Source organism: Sapajus apella, unplaced genomic scaffold, assembly GCF_009761245.1.
Source record: "Sapajus apella isolate SASKATOON/1434 unplaced genomic scaffold, GSC_monkey_1.0 scaffold25, whole genome shotgun sequence".
In the NCBI taxonomy this organism is placed as follows: Eukaryota; Metazoa; Chordata; class Mammalia; order Primates; family Cebidae; genus Sapajus; species Sapajus apella.
Window position 1 is genome coordinate 26,246,615 of NW_022436965.1, and position 21,659 is coordinate 26,268,273.

General features: G+C 41.6%; 1 protein-coding gene across 4 annotated transcripts in view; it reads right to left on the reverse strand.

The window, feature by feature from the left end:
* The window catches only part of NOS1AP (nitric oxide synthase 1 adaptor protein), a 299,267-nt gene that overhangs the window by 20,186 nt on the left and 257,422 nt on the right, over nucleotides 1–21,659 (reverse strand). For all 4 annotated transcript variants that reach the window (XM_032291581.1, XM_032291580.1, XM_032291582.1 and 1 more), the window contains 2 exons: nucleotides 18,880–18,988; nucleotides 8,093–8,234 (listed from right to left, as the gene is read on the reverse strand). In XM_032291581.1, the coding sequence (XP_032147472.1) occupies nucleotides 8,093–8,234; nucleotides 18,880–18,988 (251 nt within the window). The remainder of the gene's footprint in view (nucleotides 1–8,092; nucleotides 8,235–18,879; nucleotides 18,989–21,659) is intronic.

The window sequence follows — 21,659 nt, forward strand, 5'->3', positions numbered from 1 at the left end:
TGAGATGGAGTTTCGCTCTTGTTACCCAGGCTGGAGTGCAATGGCGCAATCTCGGCTCACCGCAACCTCCGCCTCCTGGGTTCAGGCAATTCTCCTGCCTCAGCCTCCTGAGTAGCTGGGATTACAGGCACGCGCCACCATGCCCAGCTGATTTTTTGTAGTTTTAGTAGAGACGGGGTTTCACCGTGTTGACCAGGATGGTCTCGATCTCTTGACCTCGTGATCCACCCGCCTCGGCCTCCCAAAGTGCTGGGATTACAGGCGTGAGCCACCGCGCCCGGCCTTAATTTTGTTTTGTTTTTAAGATAAGAAAGACTTGACCTTATCTATCTGCAGTTGGGAGAGGAAGGGAAAGGCAGCATAGCAGATAATTTGGGTGAAGATTCAGGAGCATGGGATAACCAGTTGCTCAGAGTTCCAGAGGAGGTGAGATGGAGGTGGAATGCAGACGCGGGCGGCAGGAGAAGGCCACTGTCCACTGAGACAGAAGCTGGGGACAAGCAGGGCTGCTGAATGGTGAAGTAGCCCTGGCTGCGTTTGGGGACCACAAATGTGTAATTGGTCTGTGGGTGGCTGTTTTCTTTAGTGCTGATCAGCGTCACAGGACAAAAATGAAAAAGTACCGTTGGGTTAATGCAGAATTGGGGTTTAGCCAGGTTGGTACAGTCAAGTGAGTAAGGAGTTACAAGCTCAGTCCCAAAGTGCTTGAAATGGCCACTTCCAGCCTTGAAACGGCAACAATAACAGCTTTTAAGCTTAAACAAAACTGCACTAGTTTTATGTGTATGGGCTGAGTATCCCTACCTGAAATGCTTAGGACTACAAGTGTTTTGGATTTTAGAGTTGCCTATTTGCATGTGTATAATGAAATATCTTAGAGATGGGACCCACGTCTAAACATGGAATCCACTGATGTTTCATACCCACTTTATATAGCCGAAGGCAATTTTATACAACTTTGTGCATTAAACAACATTTGTGTACATGAAACCATCAGCAAGCAAAGGTATCAAGCGTGGAATTTTCCACTTGTGATATCAAGTTGGTGCTCACAAAGTTACTGATCTTGGAGCATTTCAGATCTTAGATTTTCAGATTAAGGATGCTCACCTGTATTAACTGATTTATCATCATTACTACCCTAAGAGGTGGTTACCAGGAGTTGGGGGGAAGGGAGAGCTATAAGTCAAAGGATACAAAGTTGCAGGTATGCAGGATGCATAAGGCCAGAACTCTAATGTACAACACAAGGATTCTAGTTCATAATATCGTATTCACAATCTTTGCTGACAGTAGATTTTAGGTGCTTTTCTCGCATTAAAAAAAAAAAAGGTTTTATTTTCAGAAAGGTCTATCCTACCAAAAGGCTCCAGGTCCTTTCCCATGTTGGATTGTCTGCACTGGGGGAGGAGGGTCACCTCCAAGGGAACAGGGTGTCTCCCAGGAAACCCTCTCCAGGAGGAGTCAGAGAAACAGCACAGGACACAACAGGGCAAGTGCCACAGGAGCAGCGGCCCCACCTGGCTCTGGGCCCCAGGGACGGCCAAGGGCAGCTGCTGCCAAATGACACAAAAGATAGACCTCCCCCAGGGAGGGAACAGTAGTCAGAACAGGGAGGAAAGAAAGGCAGGCACAGAGAGGAAGAGAGGGAGGAGGCACACAATGAAAGTGAGCAACACCACTGAAAACACTGCTGAAAACCATGAAAAGATGTGACAAGACAGCGCTTTCTAGCTCCTCCAGAGTAAATATGTTTCCTCTGCACAATGGAGGGCCTGCTGACATGTCTGGTGGGCTGGCTCCACTGGTCAGATAAACATTGCACTAAACAAAAAGCTCCCAAACATGGAAAGTGAGATTCTTGTAAAAAACCGTCCACCAGCAGTTCCACTCTGGGCTGCCCTCAAGGTGTCTCATTAGACAACAATCTTCGTAGTCAAAAATACTCTGGGAGAAGCATTTACAGTAAGAAGAAACACATTCCTAGCAGTTTATAGACAGTAAAAACATGCGTGGGGGGATGTAAAAAGGAAGTAACTATGGGCAAGGCAGTCAACAGCCTTCCTTGATAAGAAAACATTTCCAATTCCAGAACGAAATGCTAATTCCAAATACTCAGACTCAAAGTATGTTTAGCCTCATGGCCTTGCTCTACACAATCACCAGAGGGCGTCCAGCTAATCATTTCACTTGGAAATGTCATAAAATCATAGTACTGGAGAGGCCCTGTCTAGCTCCCTCGCTATACAGATCAGGTCATGTCTTCTGGAGTCCACACTGGAAAACTCGACAAACAGTGGGTACTTACGGAGAGCATATTATATGCTAGGCACTATGCTGCTTTACATAGATTCTTCACCATACCAGACAGATGAGAAAACGAAGCTCCAGAGAGACCATGAAATTTGCTGAGGATTAGCCAGCTGAAAGGTGGTAGAGTTGGGGTTCAAGCCAGTGGTTCTGGTGCTGGAACCTAAGCCTCCGTGGCTCCTCTAGCCTGTGGCCCCAGCACGCTCTGCATCGTGCCACTCTGTATCTTCACTTCTGTGTGTGTCAACTGGGCTAGGTCACTATGGTACCAAGGTATTTGGTCAAATATTATTCTAGATGTTGCTGTGAAGGTATTTTTTTTTTTAAATGAGATTAACATTTAAATCATTAGACTCTGAGCCAAGCTGATTACTCCCCCATAATATGGGAAGACCTCATCCAATCAGTTGAAGGTCCTAACAGAGCAAAGGCTGACCTACCTGGAGGAAGAGGAATTCTGCCAGCAGACAGCCTTCACACGCAAACTGCAATTCTTCCCTGGGTCTCCAGCCTGCTGGCCTATCCTGCAAATTTTGGATCTACTGAGGCTCTACAGTTCCAGGAGCCAATTCTTTATAATGAGTCTCTCTTTTTCTCTATATGTCCCTGACTGACACAATTTCCATCATCCTACAGGCCTTCTCCTCACCTTCACAAGCAGGGGAGAACCCTTGCTGTCTCCCTTTCCCTGCAGGGATGCCCATATTATTTAGCATACCCAGCGCACGCTTAATCTCCTTGCAGAGACTCAGTGCTCTGTTGGACATCTTAAACCTTGAAGAAACTGTACCAGGCCTGACAGGCTTTCCTAGAATGGGCCCTCATGTAGAATATCAACTACATTTTTCTTAGGAAGAGTAGCATAAGGAAAATGCCAAGCAGCTGAAGTCTCACGTATAGTTATGAGATTTGGGAAAACTACCTCCAAAAAGGTAATAAAAAAGAGAGAGAGAAACATAGCTGGTATGCCTGTTATTTCAAAGCTGACCATCTGTTACAATCAAGGAGTGTGAGCACACTGGCCTTCGTAGCCATGGTCACCGTCACCACCTTCTCGTCAATACTCTGCTCAGTCTCCCAGTGTCACCTCAATTCTACCTGCTCCCTGCACGCCAATTGTCATCATTCCTCATCAAAGGGGGCTGTTTAAAAGTCACTCCCTGTTGAAATCTCTACTCAATCTCTGTGTTCCTTTTGGCATACAGTAAGCATTTAACAAACACTTGTTGACAATGACTAAAACGTATGTACTCCTTGCCACACTCACTGTCTGTGCTTGTCACTTTATTCAACAAGTCTTAATTGTGCTAGGAAGTCCCTACCTTCCCAGACCTCATACTCCACTAAAGACAGAGGACGCTACACTTTATGTCTGGTACACAGTGGACTAAATGTTAATGTTAATGGCATCAGCCAGGAGTGAAGAAAACACGGGAACCCAGAAAAAAAGGGTTTAAATTTTCTGAATGAGCGTGGGAGCTAAAAGTCAGGCTTCCCAGAAGACGTAGTGCTAGGCTTGAAGGATGAGTAGGATATCTGCAAAGAGGTGAAGGCAGGGACCCACGGCAGAGGGAACAGTGTTGACTGTGGCTGGAAAGTCCTTGATACCATATGTTCCAAGCAGGAAGGAGCTCAGGGAACAAGGGAGGAGTGAGGGAAGTAAGACTAAAAGAAAAGGACAGGAAGTGATCCTTATGGAATCCCCACTGGGTCTTCAGAGAATCCTGAATCACACCAAACCCGCTCCACCCAGCAGACCACTGCAGCGGCCAGAAGTGCAAGAAAAGAGCATTTCCCACTGCAAAAGGGAAATAAGATCTACCCCTTAGTGTTGTTAATATAAGATGCCATCCAGGTGGTTCTCTCCACCTGGCCAGACCATATGACCCTGACCTCTGTGGCCAGCAGCTGAGTGATAGGTTCTGATTAGGGTCTTGGAGATTAGATCAAATACCTCTGATGGTTGTTCTGTGATAATAACAGTGTTCAAATGCTCAGCCTCTGGACACCCTCTCTGTGTCCAACCCCCTTTCATTCCAGGAATAACTGTCTTCACTGGAGAAAATACCCTTTACTTTTTGCTTAAAATTTCTTTGTACATGTGCATACTGGCTGCCAATGTGACTGTGGGTTTAAAAGCTTTTGAGGGTTAGGATGTGGCTCTCCACCAACCAGGCCACTAACAGGGCATGGGCATGACCAAAGAAGAGTTAACAATGTCAGACTTCAATCTTCTCCAGCTAGCAGTTCTCATGGCGAATCTTCCAATTCAGAAATGAGCAGACTGGCTTCTGTTCTCTGAGCCAAGCAACCAGCTAGAGGTCTGATGTGTCCTCCATATAAGGTTTCTAGGAAACTTATATGGAGGACACATATAAGAGGTCACCATTATGCTCTAAAAATTGACCAGCAGAGATATATAAAGCATTCACCAAAGTGTGCCTCTATTTCTCTGCTTTATCTCTAAGTCCTAGATCACAGAGATGGAACAATTTTAAGGTTTACATCACATTAGGACTGTGGCTTGCTGTAAACTGAGACTGGCCAAGGGTACATGACAGAATGCAAGGTTCCATCTGTGTGATAATACTTTATGAGTCAAGATCACTGAGATGCTGTCATTAGTAATGGAATGTCATTACTTAATAGAAATGAGTAAGCCAAAACAGAAGTGAAATAATTCCCTCTATTCACATAGAAACTGAGCACTGGGATGAAAATAATGTCAGGTTTTCAAGATTTATAACTAATATATATCTAAGATTTGTAACTGATATATATCTATTTATAACTAATATATATCTATTTATAACTGATATATATCTAAGGTTTATAACAAATATATATCTATTTATAACATATATAACTAAGATTTATAACTAATATATATCTATTTATAACTGATATATATCTAAGGTTTATAACAAATATATATCTATTTATAACATATATATCTAAGATTTATAACTAATACATATCTATTTATAACTAATATACATCTAAAACATATATCTAATAATATATATTTTCTTTTTTATAATGGATATATAACTAATCTATATCTAAGGCATTAAGGCTATAAAAGTACAGTGAAAAGTCAATCTTCCTGCCACCCCAGCCACCCAGTTCCTTTTCCCAGGATGAACCACAGTTACCAGTTTCTTGTGTGCTATTCTGGAGATAGTCCATGCATAAGAAATGTGTGTGTGTGCATGCATGTGTACACATATATACCTACATATACACACACATTTAAATCTATGGATTTTTAATACAATTGATAGCATGTCATATCCACAGTTCTATTTTTATTCCTTTTTTCACCATTCTAAACTTTGACCTTTTTGGGTTTTTTTTGAGATGGAGTCTCACTCTTTCACTCACGCTAGAGTGCAGTCGCATGATTTTGGCTCACTGCAACTTCTGCCTCCCAGGTTCAAGCAATTCTCCTACCTCAGCCTCCTGAGTAGCTGGGATTACAGGCTTGCACCACCACAGCCAGCTAATTTTTTTATATTTTTGGTAGAGATGGGGTTTCTCCATTTTGGCCAGGCTGGTCTCAAACTCCTGACCTTCAGTGATCTGCCTGCCTCAGTCTCCCAAAGTGCTGGGATTACAGGTGTGAGCCACCACACCTGACCCTTAAACTTTGACTTTTTTAAGTAAGAAAAATATCTTGAAGATGGCTTTACATTGGTTCACAGAGAACTAACTCATTCTTCTTAATGGTTTGTGCAATGTATCGTAATTTATTTAAAAGTCCCCTCTTGCTGTTTCTAATCCATTGGTTCTATAACAAATTCTTTGTTATATAACCTTATATATGAAGCATTTCACACCTGTATGCATCTACTTTAGGATTAATTCTTAGAAGAGAATTTGAAGGAAATTTGGGGGTCAAAAGGCATATGAATTTTCAAATTTAATAAAGATTTCCACATTTTTTCCATATGGATTCTCCATCTACCATTTGCTAAATTTGCAAACATATCTGGGTCTGTATATGAGTTTCTATTCTGATCTATTCAGGCACCTATTTGAACATGAATTTTACCTATTGTAAGTACAGTTTTACCTGTTATAGCTTTATCATGTCTTTTTCTATGAGGAAAGTCACTCCTCCTCTGCTATCATTCATCTTTTTCAGAATTTTTTCTATTCTTGTTTTTTAATTTTCATATATTTACTTTAAAATAATAGCACATATGTATGTGGTGCATTCTTTGCACAAGCACCAGGCTCAGCATTTTAAAAGTATCAGTTTATCTAATTGTGACAATAATTCTGAAGCACATAGTACTACTATTTCTGTTTTTTGGAAGAGTAAACTAAAGCACAGAGAGGTTATGGAACTTGCCCAAGATCACACAGGCAGCTACTACATTGTAGCTACTACTGCAGCTACAATGCAAGGCCAGGGTCTTCTCTCTGTTTGCAGCGTAGGGTTTCTTTTGTTGTTTTTGAACTTTTTGAGTGGGGTGCTTAATTAATTTGACTTTCATGATTTGGCATCTGTTAATGTAAATAACTCAACCTTTGAATTTTCCTCTGAGCACTGCTTTAGCTGTAGCCCATGAGTTTTGAACGCTGTAGCTTACTGTGCTGCCTCCTTTGCTGCTAAAAATCTGTATTGTCATGTTAAGTTTACAGATTCACAAAGGAAGAATTAATATTTTTATGATGTTGAGCTTTTCCATCAAAGAATATGGCGTACCTTTCCATTTGTTTAAGATTTTTTTTCATAGAAAACATATACATTTTTATTGGGATTATTTGTAAGTATCTTATTTTTTTCATTGTTATTTTAATGGATTTTCTTCTTCCACTATGACTTCTAACCAGCTCTTCTTGGAATATACTAAAACCACAGATATATCTGTATGTGTTATTAAACTCTGACTTTCTAGCTGAATTCTCTTATTATTTCTAATAGTTCTCAGTTTATTTTCTTAGGTTTCCCATGTTAAAAATTAACATAAACAATATTATTATTTTACCTGCTCTTTTTCTTGCCCATACTTCATTTTTTTCACATTTATTGTTAAATAATACAACATTTTTATCTCCTTCCTCTTTTATTTTTTTAAGGTAGTCTAGCTCTGTTGCCTAGGCTGGAGTGCAGTGACATAATCTTGGCTCACTGCAACCTCCACCTCCTGGGTTCAAGCAATTCTCCTGCCTCAGCCTTCCAAGTAGCTGAGACTACAGGTGTGTACCACCACACGTTGCTAATTTTTATATTTTTAGTAGAGATGGAGTTTCACCATGTTGGCCAGGCTGGTCTTGAATTCCTGGGCTCAAGTGATCCGCCCATCTCAGCCTTCCAAAGTGCTAGGATTACAGGCTGAGCCACGGCGCCCAGCCTCCTTCCTGACTTTTAATGAGGCTTGAAAGTTGGAGATATTAAAATACTATCCACACTGAGAACTTATAGAACTACAGAAATTAGAAATTTAATAAAACAAACTATTTAGGTAATTATACATTTACGTTCTTTCTAATTTGTTTTACAGGGGTGCTTTTTTACTGAAATTTTCTTTGAAGTCAGATTTGGTAGCACAGCAACTCTACCTCTCCCTGATATCATTTAATAATTTAAACATCTTTAATTTCTGTTATAAAAGTAATACATGTTCCTTAAGGAGAATCTAGAATTTGGAGAAAAACAGAATACATAAAATGTTTCTTAGAATGAATTCACAGCCTGGGGCTCCAGTGATCCACTGGAGCCTACTGTGCGCACTGCCTCTCCATCCACATCCGCAGAAGCCACGGTGCCTACCTGGGTCCCCTGAGCTGTTGCTGTTCTTCTCACTCTCTCCATCTTCCTGGCCATCTGCATTCTGCTGTGTGTGCTGCAGGCTCAGCTTGTGGCAGACCTCAAAAGCCTGTCCCACCGTCCGAACAATTCTCATAGCTTGGCTCTGGGAAGGAGAAAGGAGAACGGGGTGGGTAAGAATGTGCAAGAAGCATATGGACAGAAACTTATGAAGCAGCAAAGGAAGGAGACAGAAAAACCTAGACTTGTTCAGATATGCACGTACAAATGAATGCAAAGATACTTTCCCTTCCTGACATACTCCAGAAAATAGAAACTGTCACCACAGTTCTGAAATAATCAGTTAGCTGAAAAGACAGAGAGCAAATATGCCAATTGTGGATTTAGCCCCAATTCCTTCCTCCCTTGGGTAATACAGGTTGTCAATATGCTTCAGAATCTTTTGCCAACCATGATCAAATGTTGAGTGGGTCCATCAAACTAAGAGGAACTCGGCTATCACTTTTTCTTTTTTGAATGCTGCTGTAAATGTTGATTTTTCCTGGAGCTCCTGCAGACCAAGGGCGGTGGTAACATGAGGCTTGGAAGCCATGGCCTAAACAGCAGCAACCAATGGAAGCTCAGCACCCAACTCCTCTGGAACGCTACTAGTTGGCAGCCAACTAAATCTAAGGTAAGCCTTTCCCAGACTGCCTCCAAAGACCTCACACACTTGGGTCTGGTCTGTGGCTCCTTTCTTTCTTTTGTTTTGCTACTTAATCTCTTGCTTGAAGAGCCCAAGAAGGGAACTTGACCCTAGTTCTCAGTATTCCACCATTTAGAAAAGGAGAGAGAGGACAACGAAGCCTGTTCCTATGTAGAGTCTTAGGCCACCCATGCAGGCTGTGAGGAAGAGCCACATGCAGGGGTTCTAGAGCATGACCTCAAAGAGAGATAACTGACTATGGTTTGATGATGTCAGCTTTTGCTTTCTTTCAAGGACAGAAATGAGTGTTGTGGTTTATAAGAGTTTTAGATCTCAGGCTGGGAAGGTCTCAGCACATTGCTTCTCTTTCCTCAGTGGACCTCAAGCATCCCACCACCATGGGCTACAGTTTAATTGTGACTGTCACCCTTTACTCAAGTCTAACATTAATCGCGTTTTGGATTATCTGACATCAGGTTAGCCATGCCACCTGTTGACACCATAAAGTTCATCAGCATGAGGTAGCTGGTATTACACTACCTAACTGATATCCAGTGTTTTGATAAGCCTAGAAGGCCTTCTTGAAGGTAGTAATAAAAAAAATGAGCTAATTGTAACATGAAATGCCTAAATGAAGCGCATAATACAAGGGGCTCATCTTTCCCATTACTATCTTCACGAACTCCTAGGGACCTTAGAACCCTGTGCATAGAACAACTGCTGCAGTCCATTCTCTGCTGGGTATAACTCTAAAATTGCTTTTTCTCAAGCCTGGAGTCATTTCTAAGTTCCTTCTGTTTATTTCAGGCCAGAGCATCCATATTAATGTGAAAAGACATCTTGGCTGATTATCATCTACATGTTAATTTCAGATCTCAGTCTACTCTACTGCTCCTTGTATTCCTCAATTCAAACACCCTCCTAGAAGTAACTGTTTGACAGCTCTAACCTTTCTTAGCCATTATATTAACTCCAGGGATATTCTCCACTGGTCTCTCACCTGGAACATCCTGACACTTCTGGGAGATGAGAACCTTAAGTGAAGCAGGAGGAGTTGGGTAACTTCTGTGGGATCCACCATCACCCAGTGGTGAATCAGAACCTCTGTTTTCTATGTCTACCCCTTAATTTCCACCTGTGTCCACAGGGCAGGCTTAGGGCCCTTCTCATACCATAGGCTTGCAGTGTCTAAGAGATGACTGTTCTATCTGCACAGGAAGTTGAGAAGCAGTAGGTATCAGTTCTAAGCAAGAAGCCCCTACTCCCAGAACACAAAAAGGTGTGATTTAGAAGACACAATCCCTAACAAATGTGGGCCAAGAACACTCCAGCTTTCTACATCTCCTTTAGCCATCAAGCTGTGCTGAGCCAGGAGGCTTAACTCTCAGGTGAAAAAGGAGAAGAAAAGGCTCCTACATCAGAAAGTGTATTCCCCTGGGCCTTGAGATTTTGTGAGAGTAACAGCAGGCTGAGGATGGTCAATCGTCTACAGCAAATCTCATTACTAGCTTACTAAACCTTAGGTATGACTTTTTCTGTCTACCACGTATACTCAATGTCCATTATATAGACACTTTTGCCCCTTTCTTCTCTGACTCTTGGGAATTTTGCTCTCCTAGGTTCTTTACAAGAGGTAGAAAATGTAAATGTTTTCGGTTGTAATAATAAAATATGATAAGTCCAAATGATATGTAGAAATTAAGTGTTTAATTCCATTACTGTATTCTCTTACATAAATTAACCCAGATATCTCATGCTGAATAAATACCTGCAAAGACTGAGTTAGTCTTTTCCCATCGGTATCATTCCCAGGGCATAGACTCAGCTTCTCCCTTTAAAATACAGTTATACAGAAAATTCCAAATTCACTACAGAGTTTGTTCCTATAACATCTCAGGTTTTCCTAAGGAAGACGTGTTACAAATTCCATCATCTGTAAATCACAGACACTTCCTTTAACCAGCTTTTAAGATATTAAAAATTTTAAAATCCTCAAACAAATGTCCCTGATCTATGGGATTAGACAGGGGTAGGGATCAAATTTCTAAATTTATCTTTGGAAGGAAGCCCTCAGATTTAAATAAGAGGATAACGTTGGTGGGAGAATGACTTACGGAGGACTTGTATTTCTCAGGCATCACAAGATGACAATGGATGATAGGATATGCTCAGAACTGAGCCCTTTAAGAATGTAGACTCCAGCTCAAATCTCTATTCTGCCACCTTTATCACGGACAAACATGCAGAACATACTCACATGTTCAACTATTTATAAGCCCAAAGTGTTTGTAAGGAAGTGGGCTGGTTTTAATGCTTAATATTTATACCACTTTATTTTTATATTTTACTAGTACTTTTTACTAGAATCAGCAACTGCCCCTAACCTCTACCTGATTCCCCTGAAAAAGTAGAAAATGCAGATTTCAGGTTTACTGGTCCTGCCTTTCCCATGATGGAAAGGGCATCCCATCCCTCAGCCTCCCATTTCCTTACTATCCTCCCGCTGTCAGTTGTTCTCTACAGTATTTCCGTAACTGCACAGAAAAAGTGGTTCAGTGATGGTCTATAGCATTATAGCATTTGTTCTGTCACAAAGAGGAATAAATAAATGGATTACACATATGATAGCACCTACCACAGTGCCCGGCATACAGTAAATGCTCAATAAATGTTTTATCCTGCTTATGGAATTTGCTGCACCAAGAGGCAATTAAGACAGAAGAGAAAAAGCCATGCAGAAAAGGTGGAATTATTTTTATTATAATAGAAACATAAAGAGACTAAGGGAATCGCCTCTTACGTGTGTATGCTAGCATCTAAAAGGCTGTGCATCAGATAGCATAGCCTCTACCACAGCATCAGAGGAAAATTCCTGAGCCCAGTGAATCTTTGGTCTGAGTTAGTATGATGGTTCCTCTGTGAGGAAATTGTTGCATTATGAGTTCTAGATCTGCACATTGAGTGGTAAATGGTTTAATAATTAAATTAACAAATTAAATAAAATGGTTTAATTTATCCTTTATTTTACTCCTTTTATGTGAAGGTTATATTTCTATTCACAGTAAAAGAACACAGTAGCATGTTTTATAAAGAGCCCTCTGCACTTGAACACATAATCAAGCTACTCTGTTTTACAGAATGACTACATACATACTTATAAAAGAATTGCCCTTCCTATCTACCACTCCAGGAGTCAGAAGGGGCTGAATGGCTCCTAATTGTGCTCATAAATGGCTATGTGAGTTCTGATGTCCCTTGAACTTTTAGGCTCTCCTTCCTTCACCATTAAAAAAAAAAAAAAAAGAGTCTACTTCTAGAGGATTCTATATGGAGACCTTGTTAGGGAGGTGATTACTTGAAGGTGGCCAGTGGAGGCAGCCTGTGCTTGGCAGGGGCTGTGCCTCTACCATCTGCTCTCTGCACAGCCATGCTGGCTCCTGCCTGCTAGGCTTACCCCACTTGGTTACCCCACCTTCTGGCCTGCTAGGCAAGAAAACTGGTTCTGCCTGTAACCCCAAAATACAAGAATCACACATGCTGGGATTTCATCATTAATAAGCCATGTATGTCTGCACCCAAGAGGGAGAACTCCGGTAAACAGAAGCTTTAAAAAGAATCCCTTCCAGAAGTTTTTAGGAATGCTTGTCTGTGGGTCTCCTAGATCACAGTGAAGCAGTTGCTCCCACCTCATGACCACATACAGGCCTTTGGAGAATAAAGTGGAGGTTTAAAGATAGGAGGCAGTGAGGTACAAAGAGCGAACAAGTGGGACACTGAAAAGGCAGCTTTTTTGAGTTCCAAAATCTGGCCATTCTCTGGAATTTACTAGATTTTTTTTAAAAAGCATCATTATATTGTATTATTTCTGTACAAACCCATTTTAGTTTTACATAAGACCCTAAAAATGCTTTGCCACACAGATCAAATCTTCTTGTCCAAAAGCCATTTTCTATTGGTAGCCCAAAAGCATTTGTGGGCTCTTCATTGTCAAGATTAGGCTGGATATGGTTGCTTTGATGTTTTCAAAGCTGGAAAGGGATGTCTAATCTCAGAGTGGCTCTTAGCTCCAGATGGAGAGCACTGAAGCTCATGGGAGTGTCAATTACATGAAATTTTGTGAAAATACAGCTGGAAAGGGAGCTTAGAATTGTATATACTTACCTTATACGTACAGCAATGTTTCTTCAAACCACCCATCTTTTCATGCTGACACAGCTTCTTCTCCTACAACCCTAGGACATCCCTCAAACCAGAACCAAAGTTAAGTCCAAATGCAATGAACAGCTGTTCTCTTCAGCACACCTAATGTGAGTATCCAGTATATACCTAGCAGGAGTCAACATCTGATGAACTGCAGCAATGGCCATGAAAATAACACTATATTCACAATCACTGTGGATTGTACACCCAAAAACAAACAAAAGCCTGCAATGGCAGCTTTAGGAAGACGGAAATCAAAAGGTTGGGTCCTGTTCCTCAAGGGACCATAGAAAAATTATGGTCAATCATGATTTTATTTTCTCCCATCAAAGTACAAACCAGGCCTGACCCTGCTTGGCTAATGAGATCAGAAACATTCAAGGTGATATGGCCATAGACCATGATTTTATTTTCTATTCTCTTTCTTAATGACTTTGTAGTTGGTTGGTCCTGTAAACTTTGGAAATCCTTAAGTGCTATGCACTGTAAAGAATGGTTCTTGTTAGTCATATTCTGCAGCTAATTTGATAAATAATCTTGGGCACTCTTCTGAACTTCACTGTCCTGAAAAAAGCTCTCTCTCTTTACTTGATAATTTATAAAGAAGATTAAAAGAGTCATTAAATAAGCAAGTGGAGAGTATAAGTACAAAATATAAGATGAAGATGATGATGACAATGACAATAAGAAGAGGAGAAAAAAGATAAGAATGGGGCACACATCTTGCAAGTAAGGTTCTTTATTGGCCCACCAGCTCTCCACTCTAGTTTACTATTCCCCTGTCCCCTCCTCCACTCCCCCATCTCTTTTGGGTACTCAAATTTGACTGACAAGTAGTTCTGAATTTTGGACAACTGATGTCCATGAGGTCAGTTGCAGGACAGCTCGCAGATTTGTAATTCTCATCTATCACAGCAATAAAATACGTCCTTAGCTTGACCTTAACCGCCACAGAATCTTGACAAAAATAGAACTGAATGTTATGTTTCTTTAATGTATTCTTTTTGGGTGTGAGGGGAAACCTTAGTAAAAAAAAAGATCAGCTTATATCTTTCAAATGATCTTAATCTATGGAATTTACAATGCCAAAGCATGGAAATACATTTATATTTGGACTTCTACATACAGTAGGATCCACAGCACTAAGGCTCTGAAATGGTAGATGGGTTAAGTTTTTGTCCAACATATTATTTAATGGCTTTGACTGTATAATTTGGTTGAGGCGATTCCTTGGACATCAGAATATTGCTCAGTATAAGGAAAGTTTAGTTTCAAAGCAGGTGTGCCTTTTGACATTGACAGGACATACTGTATCTAAAAGTTTCCAAAAGATAGCTGGGTTTTCCCTTCTACTCTGCTAGTCCATGAAATAGTACCCTAGAGAAAAGAAGTCTGAGTTACAATCTCAGTGCTGTCAGAAACAGCTGAGTGACCGTGGACAAGTTAATTCACCTTTCTCAGTATTGATTTCCTCATCCATAAAGAGAGTGATTCAGACTAAATGAGTTCTGAGACCCATGATTCCTGCATTTTGACTTTCCAACTCAACCCAAAGTATAAAAAACCGACTCGTTCCCTAAATTTAGGGCTTTCCTATCTTTCATCTTTTAAGCTCGACCAGGCAAGTAACTTATTCTTTAGCACATGGCTGTCATCATCATTCAAAATCCATTTAACCGCTAAAGGACAGTTAAACTTCACAGCTGTGGTCCCCAATTTGATGGTGACAGCATTATGGGAGGAAATTATTTCTCCCAACCCAAACCAATTGAGCTGTGATTGCAGGCAAAATTATTTCAAGGAGCTGCCCGTGAAGATAATGGGGAGATTCCTGTAGCTCCTGTTAATCACCAGCACTTCATGCACTGATGCGTTAATAAGTACAGTCACTGGTAATCAGGGCAGACAGCCATATACTGCTGGGGCCAGGAGGAAATGACAGGAGGTTGACATCTGCTCCACGGGACAGGTCAAGAGACCATGCAAGAGGCTTCTAGAGAGGCAAAAGGCCCTGCAAATGAATACTATCATTATATCTCCCAAGGAGGGGAAACAAGGAATGCCCATGTTATTAGCAAGTGTCTCCACTGGATGCTCTCAGTGAGGAAAAGACCTACTCCCATTCCTCCTTTCTAGCATGGGTCTGAAGTGTGCTAGGGTCCCTCTACCACAATCCTGACAATCCTTCCCAGTCACAGAGAATTTGTTCCTTAAAGATCACGTCACTTTACACACAACAATCAGCACTCCTGAGATGCCTTTCATCTTTTTTGACGGCTACAAAAAACTCAAGACCAGAAAGACTCATGTATCTTTCATATGACTTTTATGTAACAGGGTTTAGTGCTCAAAGTCCTGGCCTGGGAAGGAGGTAGTCTGTTTCTAATCTCAGTGGCATCATTGAGTCACTGTCTGTTTCTACTCTCAGAGGCATCACTGATTCACTGTGTGACCAATGGTGATTTATTTCCCTGGGCCCTTTCTTTCTTCAAGTACAAAATTAAGTCAATATTAACCATACAAGGATATCATGAGGAAAAAAAGAAAATCTATGTTAAAGTGATTTGGGCCATTCAGAGTTAAGGAGCTCTTCATAGCCATGTAATGATTGCAGCTGAGCCCAGTTACAAATGGGTTTTGGAAAACAAAGCAACTTCTGAGTTACATAACTTCCTAATGAGCCAACGACAATAATACAATGGAGTGGGTAAGAGTGTGAGCTCCACAGTCGACCTTCTGGGTTCAGGTCTGACTCCAGTACTTATTGAGTCTTTACACACATTATGTACCTTAAGGCCCCATTTTCCCACCTATAAAATGAAGAGCATAACAGTACCTGCCTCATAGGGCTGCTGTGGGAATGAAATTAGATCATTCATATAGAGAGCTTAGAACCATCTCAGGCTTATGGCAACTAATCAAAACAGGTTAGACATTATTATCTGATGTAATATGAGGCTGGAACTCAGATAATATAGAGTACAGAAGAGCAGCAGTTACCATGTTATAGTCCTGCAATATTTTACTACCTAGCTTCTGGTGAAAGCCTAGCTGAAAAAAACTTAGCTCAAGAATACAACTCCAAAGACGGGAGCCACATTGGCTGTGTGAGTGGCCCAAGGAAGATCCACAGGTACAGAGTAATAGCTGTGCAGGGAGTAAGGTCGAGGGAGGCCAGGCCCTCAACCAGGCCTCAACTGAGACACCTGACTCATATTCTCAGCCAACAAAGGAGGCAACCCTTTCCCCATGTGCACTGTTGGGTGATGATGACACCCCATTAGAAGTCATGAGAAACATGCCATGGGTATATACACAGGGGACATGATGTGATGTGAAGCAGCAATAACCAAAGTCCCAACATTGCAAGGATCTCAGAGAAGGTTTTCCTACACTATGACCAATACGAGGGCTCTGGAGAACACCCACGTCTGCAGGCTTCCAGTCAAGAGCCTCCCTATTGACTTCCAACAACCCAGGAACATCTCTGCAACACACATTTCCTCTATAGTCCTCCCCCCACCCTACCCACCTCTGAAGCATTCCTATGATTTGCCAGGTAAAACCCCTTCCCAAGCTACCTATTATCTGTTGAAATTAGAAGTGCTTTATAAAAAGGTAAATCACCATGTTTGGAGGCTAAGCAGGAGGGCAAGCAAAACGTGTTCCCCAGCCCTCCACAATTCTGCATCCTTCGCTGAACAATTCACTTCCCTTTCTTAGGTTGGAAACTGGCCTTCCCACCTACAGCTCAGCAGCAGTAGGGCTCACTGGCCAGGCTGAATGGAAACAATCCCCTTAGCAGCCTGGCTTCAGGCCAGGAAAGGGCCTGAGAACCAACTCTTTGAAGAGCTAGGGTCTCAGTAAGTGAGGGTGAAAGGGGTATAGGAAACAGAAGAGCTAGAGATCAGAATTTGCTATAAGAGCTATGAGACATGGAAAAAAACTGACATGATAGGCAATCAGAGGACTACTTCTTTTCATTGGGTAATGAGAACTCCATTCTGTGCTTCAAGATTTAAGTTCTAAGTGGGCACTGCTCTTAAACTCAGGTTTTGTTAGAAGTGGATGCCCCCACTGCATCTGTATTGCTACATTAGATCTAGCAAGGCAAATATAATATAATGGTCATCTTACCCAGGTTTCCTGCTCAAAATTCTTTTGTCCTGCATGTTTCCCTGGTTCTATTCAAGCCAGTGCCTATTCATGAGAACTCAGGCAAGCCATTTAATCTCTCTAAGCCTCAATTTATTCATCTGTAAAACTGGGAGGTGAAAATACATGTCTTACCTTCTTTGTATATGTGCTTACAAGGATAAAGTAAGATTAACTATTAAAGAACCTGGCAAATGATAAAGTGTCATTTGTAACTCTAATAAATTCCAAGATCCATATGGTCCAGTCTACGTACAAAACTAAAGTCAGAAGCACAGTCAAATACTCAAAATGAATTAAAAGGGAATTCCAGTCTTTTGCTGCATCTGTCAAAGAACATTACAGATGATCCAATTCATGACCATCAGGAACACTTTGTATTCCTTTTCTCTCCTCCCCAGGTCCTCTATACAAGGCCACATAAGAGGCTTTCACTCTCTTTCCCTCTTCCTACTTACCTTTCTGTCAGTTCTTTAATGCAGTTTGACTTAGCCTCATTTGTTTTTTTTCCCCTCTCTGCTATACTATTATCTAGATGTGAAGTCTGGCAACTTACTCTTTCATTCCTCCCATCTTTCCAGTTCTAGCACTTTTCATCCAGCTCCATGATTTGCATTTAAAAAGCCTGGAACAAGGTGGATAAGTGCACAAATCTCTGTAGAGGAAGAGGCTAAGTTAGCTAGCAAGGCATAATCCTCTTTGTGGAGGTAGGATAGGGAAAAGGACACCTATCAGCAAATCTGGACCCGAGCATGTGTTATTGATAAGGTACTTGACAAGGTACCTACACATCTACTAAAGAGGCCTGAAGACAAAAGAAGCATAAAATCAAGTTTTTGTAGAAAGCCAGGCTTAATGGTTTGTTTCTAAAATGGTGGACTAATTAGGGTCCTTATAGGGACAAATACAGTGTTTTCCAAAATCTCTTTTGCAGAAAAATAGTTCCCAGGATATTAACACATTACATGGAAAAAATATGGTTCCACTGTGAAATCAGTTTGAGAAATTCTGAGTTAAACAAGTTAAAATCATACCTTCTCAGCAACTTAAATCAGGTCATTTTAACATGAAATATTTTGGCTGATAAATGTTTTACAGAACACATTTTAGGAAATGCCGATTTTGATGATTCTCCTTATTTTATAGATGAGGAAGCTGAGACCTACATAATGTCACTCAGGGTTCCAGTGGAGAGGCGGGGCTAGATTCTAGGCTTCTAAAACCCCAGTTGTGTGTGTTAGACTCCTGGGGGAATGTTATTAACATAAAGAATGCCTCTTCAGAATCGCAAAAGTTGAATTTACTTGAGTACCAAGGTTGTCATCCCAAATAATCATCCAGGATAACCAATATCATACACCGAGTCTAAACTGGACTCCATGTGTCTTCATATTTTGTAGCCCCCTAATCAATACACAGAATTATGATGAAGAGTCTCCTTAGCAAATGAAAATGCTTTTTTCCTACCCTAGGATAAAGTTAGCATCACTCCTAGTGCTGTCTAACTGCTCTCATCCCAGAGCATGTAGCCAATGGTCAATTCCTCTCCAATCATCTATATGTAACTATGTGCAAAGTTCAGATGATGCTAAAAGAGAAATCCATTATATAGGAGCAATGACAGACTACTGAGATAGTTGCCCCATGTCAACATTACAATAGCCATCTTCAACAGGGAGATGGGCCAATGTTGGGGGTTTTCTGGATCCATTAGAGGAAAATAGCAGATGGATGACAACTGTCTCTTTACCTTCTTCTTGGATTTAAAGACGTTACACCTGAAGACATTGCTGGCACCATCTCGAGCAATATAGCTGAAGATCTTCAAGTCTTGGGAATCATGAGAGACATAGAAGATCCTAAAGGAAGAACAACAGAAAAATGCACTGAAAATGGCCTTAGGTTCAAATCTCCAATCAGGAAAGCTCGTTTAAGGATACTCTGAAGCAGAGCTCATGAGAGCCAAGTTATGATAGAAAATCTTCTTCCTTCGGGATCAAAAAACCACAATGCAGGAGGCACTTCCAGCAGGCCCCACAAACCCTAACACTGTGACTTTCAGATTTGGTAGAGTGGGCATGGGTATGATATAGAGCTGACACTATTGTTAGCCATCTCCTGAGGTGGCAAACCTGTCCCTGTAACTTTTGTGTTAGAAGGAAAATTCAATCCCATCCTTATCAGAGCAACAAACCCACTTCTTATCCAGAAAAATGCACACAAGTTTTCTGATGCCTGTTTAAAATTAGCCCCAAATGCAGAGACTTGGGGAACCAGCAATGTTTACCATATGGGGAGGGATTAAGGTACTCTTAGTTCCTTTGGTGATAGTGACCCTACTCTCTGTCCCTCCCCCTCTGCCAGGACCACAGCATCCATGTGTTCATTCCATGATTCAACCAATCCACTGAGTTCACACTGCGGGCCAGGCAGCATCCCAGCAGCCAGGGACGCAGCAGGAACAGGACAGAAAAAGCCCCTGAACTCACGGAGCTTACATGCAGGCAGTGCCAATAAGCAAATATAAAATAAGTGCTATGAAGAAAAATAAGGCAGAATAAGGGATGGAGCATGATGGGGGCTATTTTAGATAGGGTAGCCAGGAAGGTCTCACTGAGAGGCCGAGATCCGAATGGGGTGAGGGAGCCAGTCACTGAGATACCTGGGCCAAACCACGGCAGGAAGCAGGAACAGCAAGTTTAGAAGCCCTGCAGTGTTCAGAAGTGTTACAAGCATTTGAGGAACACCCAGGGGGCGCAACTGAGTGTGGTTCAAGTGGAATGAGTATGCTCAGCAACAAGGTCGTAGAAGCAGCCAGAGGCCAAAATGTAGAAGGATTTGAAGGTCATAGCTTATATTCTATGTGAGATGAGAAGCCCTTCAGAGGCTTCTGAGCACAGGACTGACTTGCTTATGCTTTAAACTAAAGGATCATCCTGGCTGCTTGGGGTGGGCTGAGGTAGGGACAAGGGGAGGCTGGGAAAAGGGGGATAATTATAAGCAAGGCCCTTGTGGCTGCATCTTAAGCCGGCTTAGGACAGGGCTCAGCAGAACTTCCAGGTCTGATTGCTGTGAGGTCGGTGGAGGGAGATGGAGCAGGTGTATCAGTGAAATTAGTTTTGGGCAGTCCAAGGAGAATATTGCCCTTGGTAGCACCTAAGAGACCACATCAATTCCACAATACATTTTTTACCACTAACACTGATGGCTTTCGTCCAAGGATTTAACAGGCCTGGTTTGTTTCAGTGTAGGTCTGTGCCGTGCAGAAGAAAGAGAATGGGATTCAGAGTCTACAACTTCATCTACAACTTTTCCACTTACTACAAAGTAAGCTATGTCACCCCTCAGAGACTCAGTTTTATTATCTGTACAATGGGACTATTAATAGTAACACTTCCAAGAGTTACTGAGGAGGTAGAATAGTTAGTAAAATGCCTTCTTACATCCCTTACTGATATAGCCTCTAAATAGCCTAGTAACTGAGATTCTTGCCACAGGACTCCAAGATGCCTGGGAGGAACATTCACAAGAAAAGTGGGCACAGAGAGGAGAACAATACTGTGAAAAAACCCAGGTTCACCTTGGGGACTGTAGTTTCTCTGCTAAACTCAGCTAGCAGGCATTTCAGTGCATCTCATATGTCTATCATCTCTAAATGATCGTGAAATAGAGGCTGTTTAATGTGGTTTCCAGTCCCCTATCCTTCTAATGATGCCAAATTATCTTCCTAACATCAAAGGCACACATCAACAATTGTATCTCAGCATCTCCTGCCTGAGCTCCAGGCCCATTCAGCCAACTCTCCTGGACATCTCCTCCTGAATGGTTCTCAGCCTTCTCAAATTCCTCAAACCCCCAAGTGAATTCATCATACTCCTCATAATTCTCCAAGTCCCATCTTGATAACAGGACACCATACCTACTCAAGCCAGAAACCCAGGTGTCATTCTCAATGGCTTCGTTCACTGTTTCCCAATATCCATCACTCATGAGCAAGTTCCTTGCAAAGGTGCTCCCTAATGTCTCTCATTTATGTTTTTCTCTTCAACTCCAAGGTATTGATCATTTAGAGTTCTCATTTTTCACCTGTATTTTTACAACTTCCACTAAACAGTGTGCCACTCTTCTTCCTAACTCACCTATTGTCAACCCATTCTCTACATTGCTAGCAAAGTGTTATTTTTAAAAAGACAAATTACATCCATCAATTCACTCTTAAAGCCATCCAAAGTCTTCCTACTACTTTTAGGATAAAGTCCAAACTCCTTAGCATAGTGTACCTACCTTTCCACGGTCATCTTTCTCCAGAGTGCTGATCTACATAGGCCTGCAGAACTAGGTGTGTACATCTTTCTGACCCTGCAACTACTATGAACACCTTTGGTGGCCTCCAAGACTTGGGTCAGAGCAGCCTTCCCCTCCCTTTTCTTCAGCAGTCTGAGTTGCTGAATACTCCAGGGCTCAACTTTGCCACAGCACACATCTCACACTATGATGTTTTTACATGTTCTCCTCAAAGGAACAGGGAAC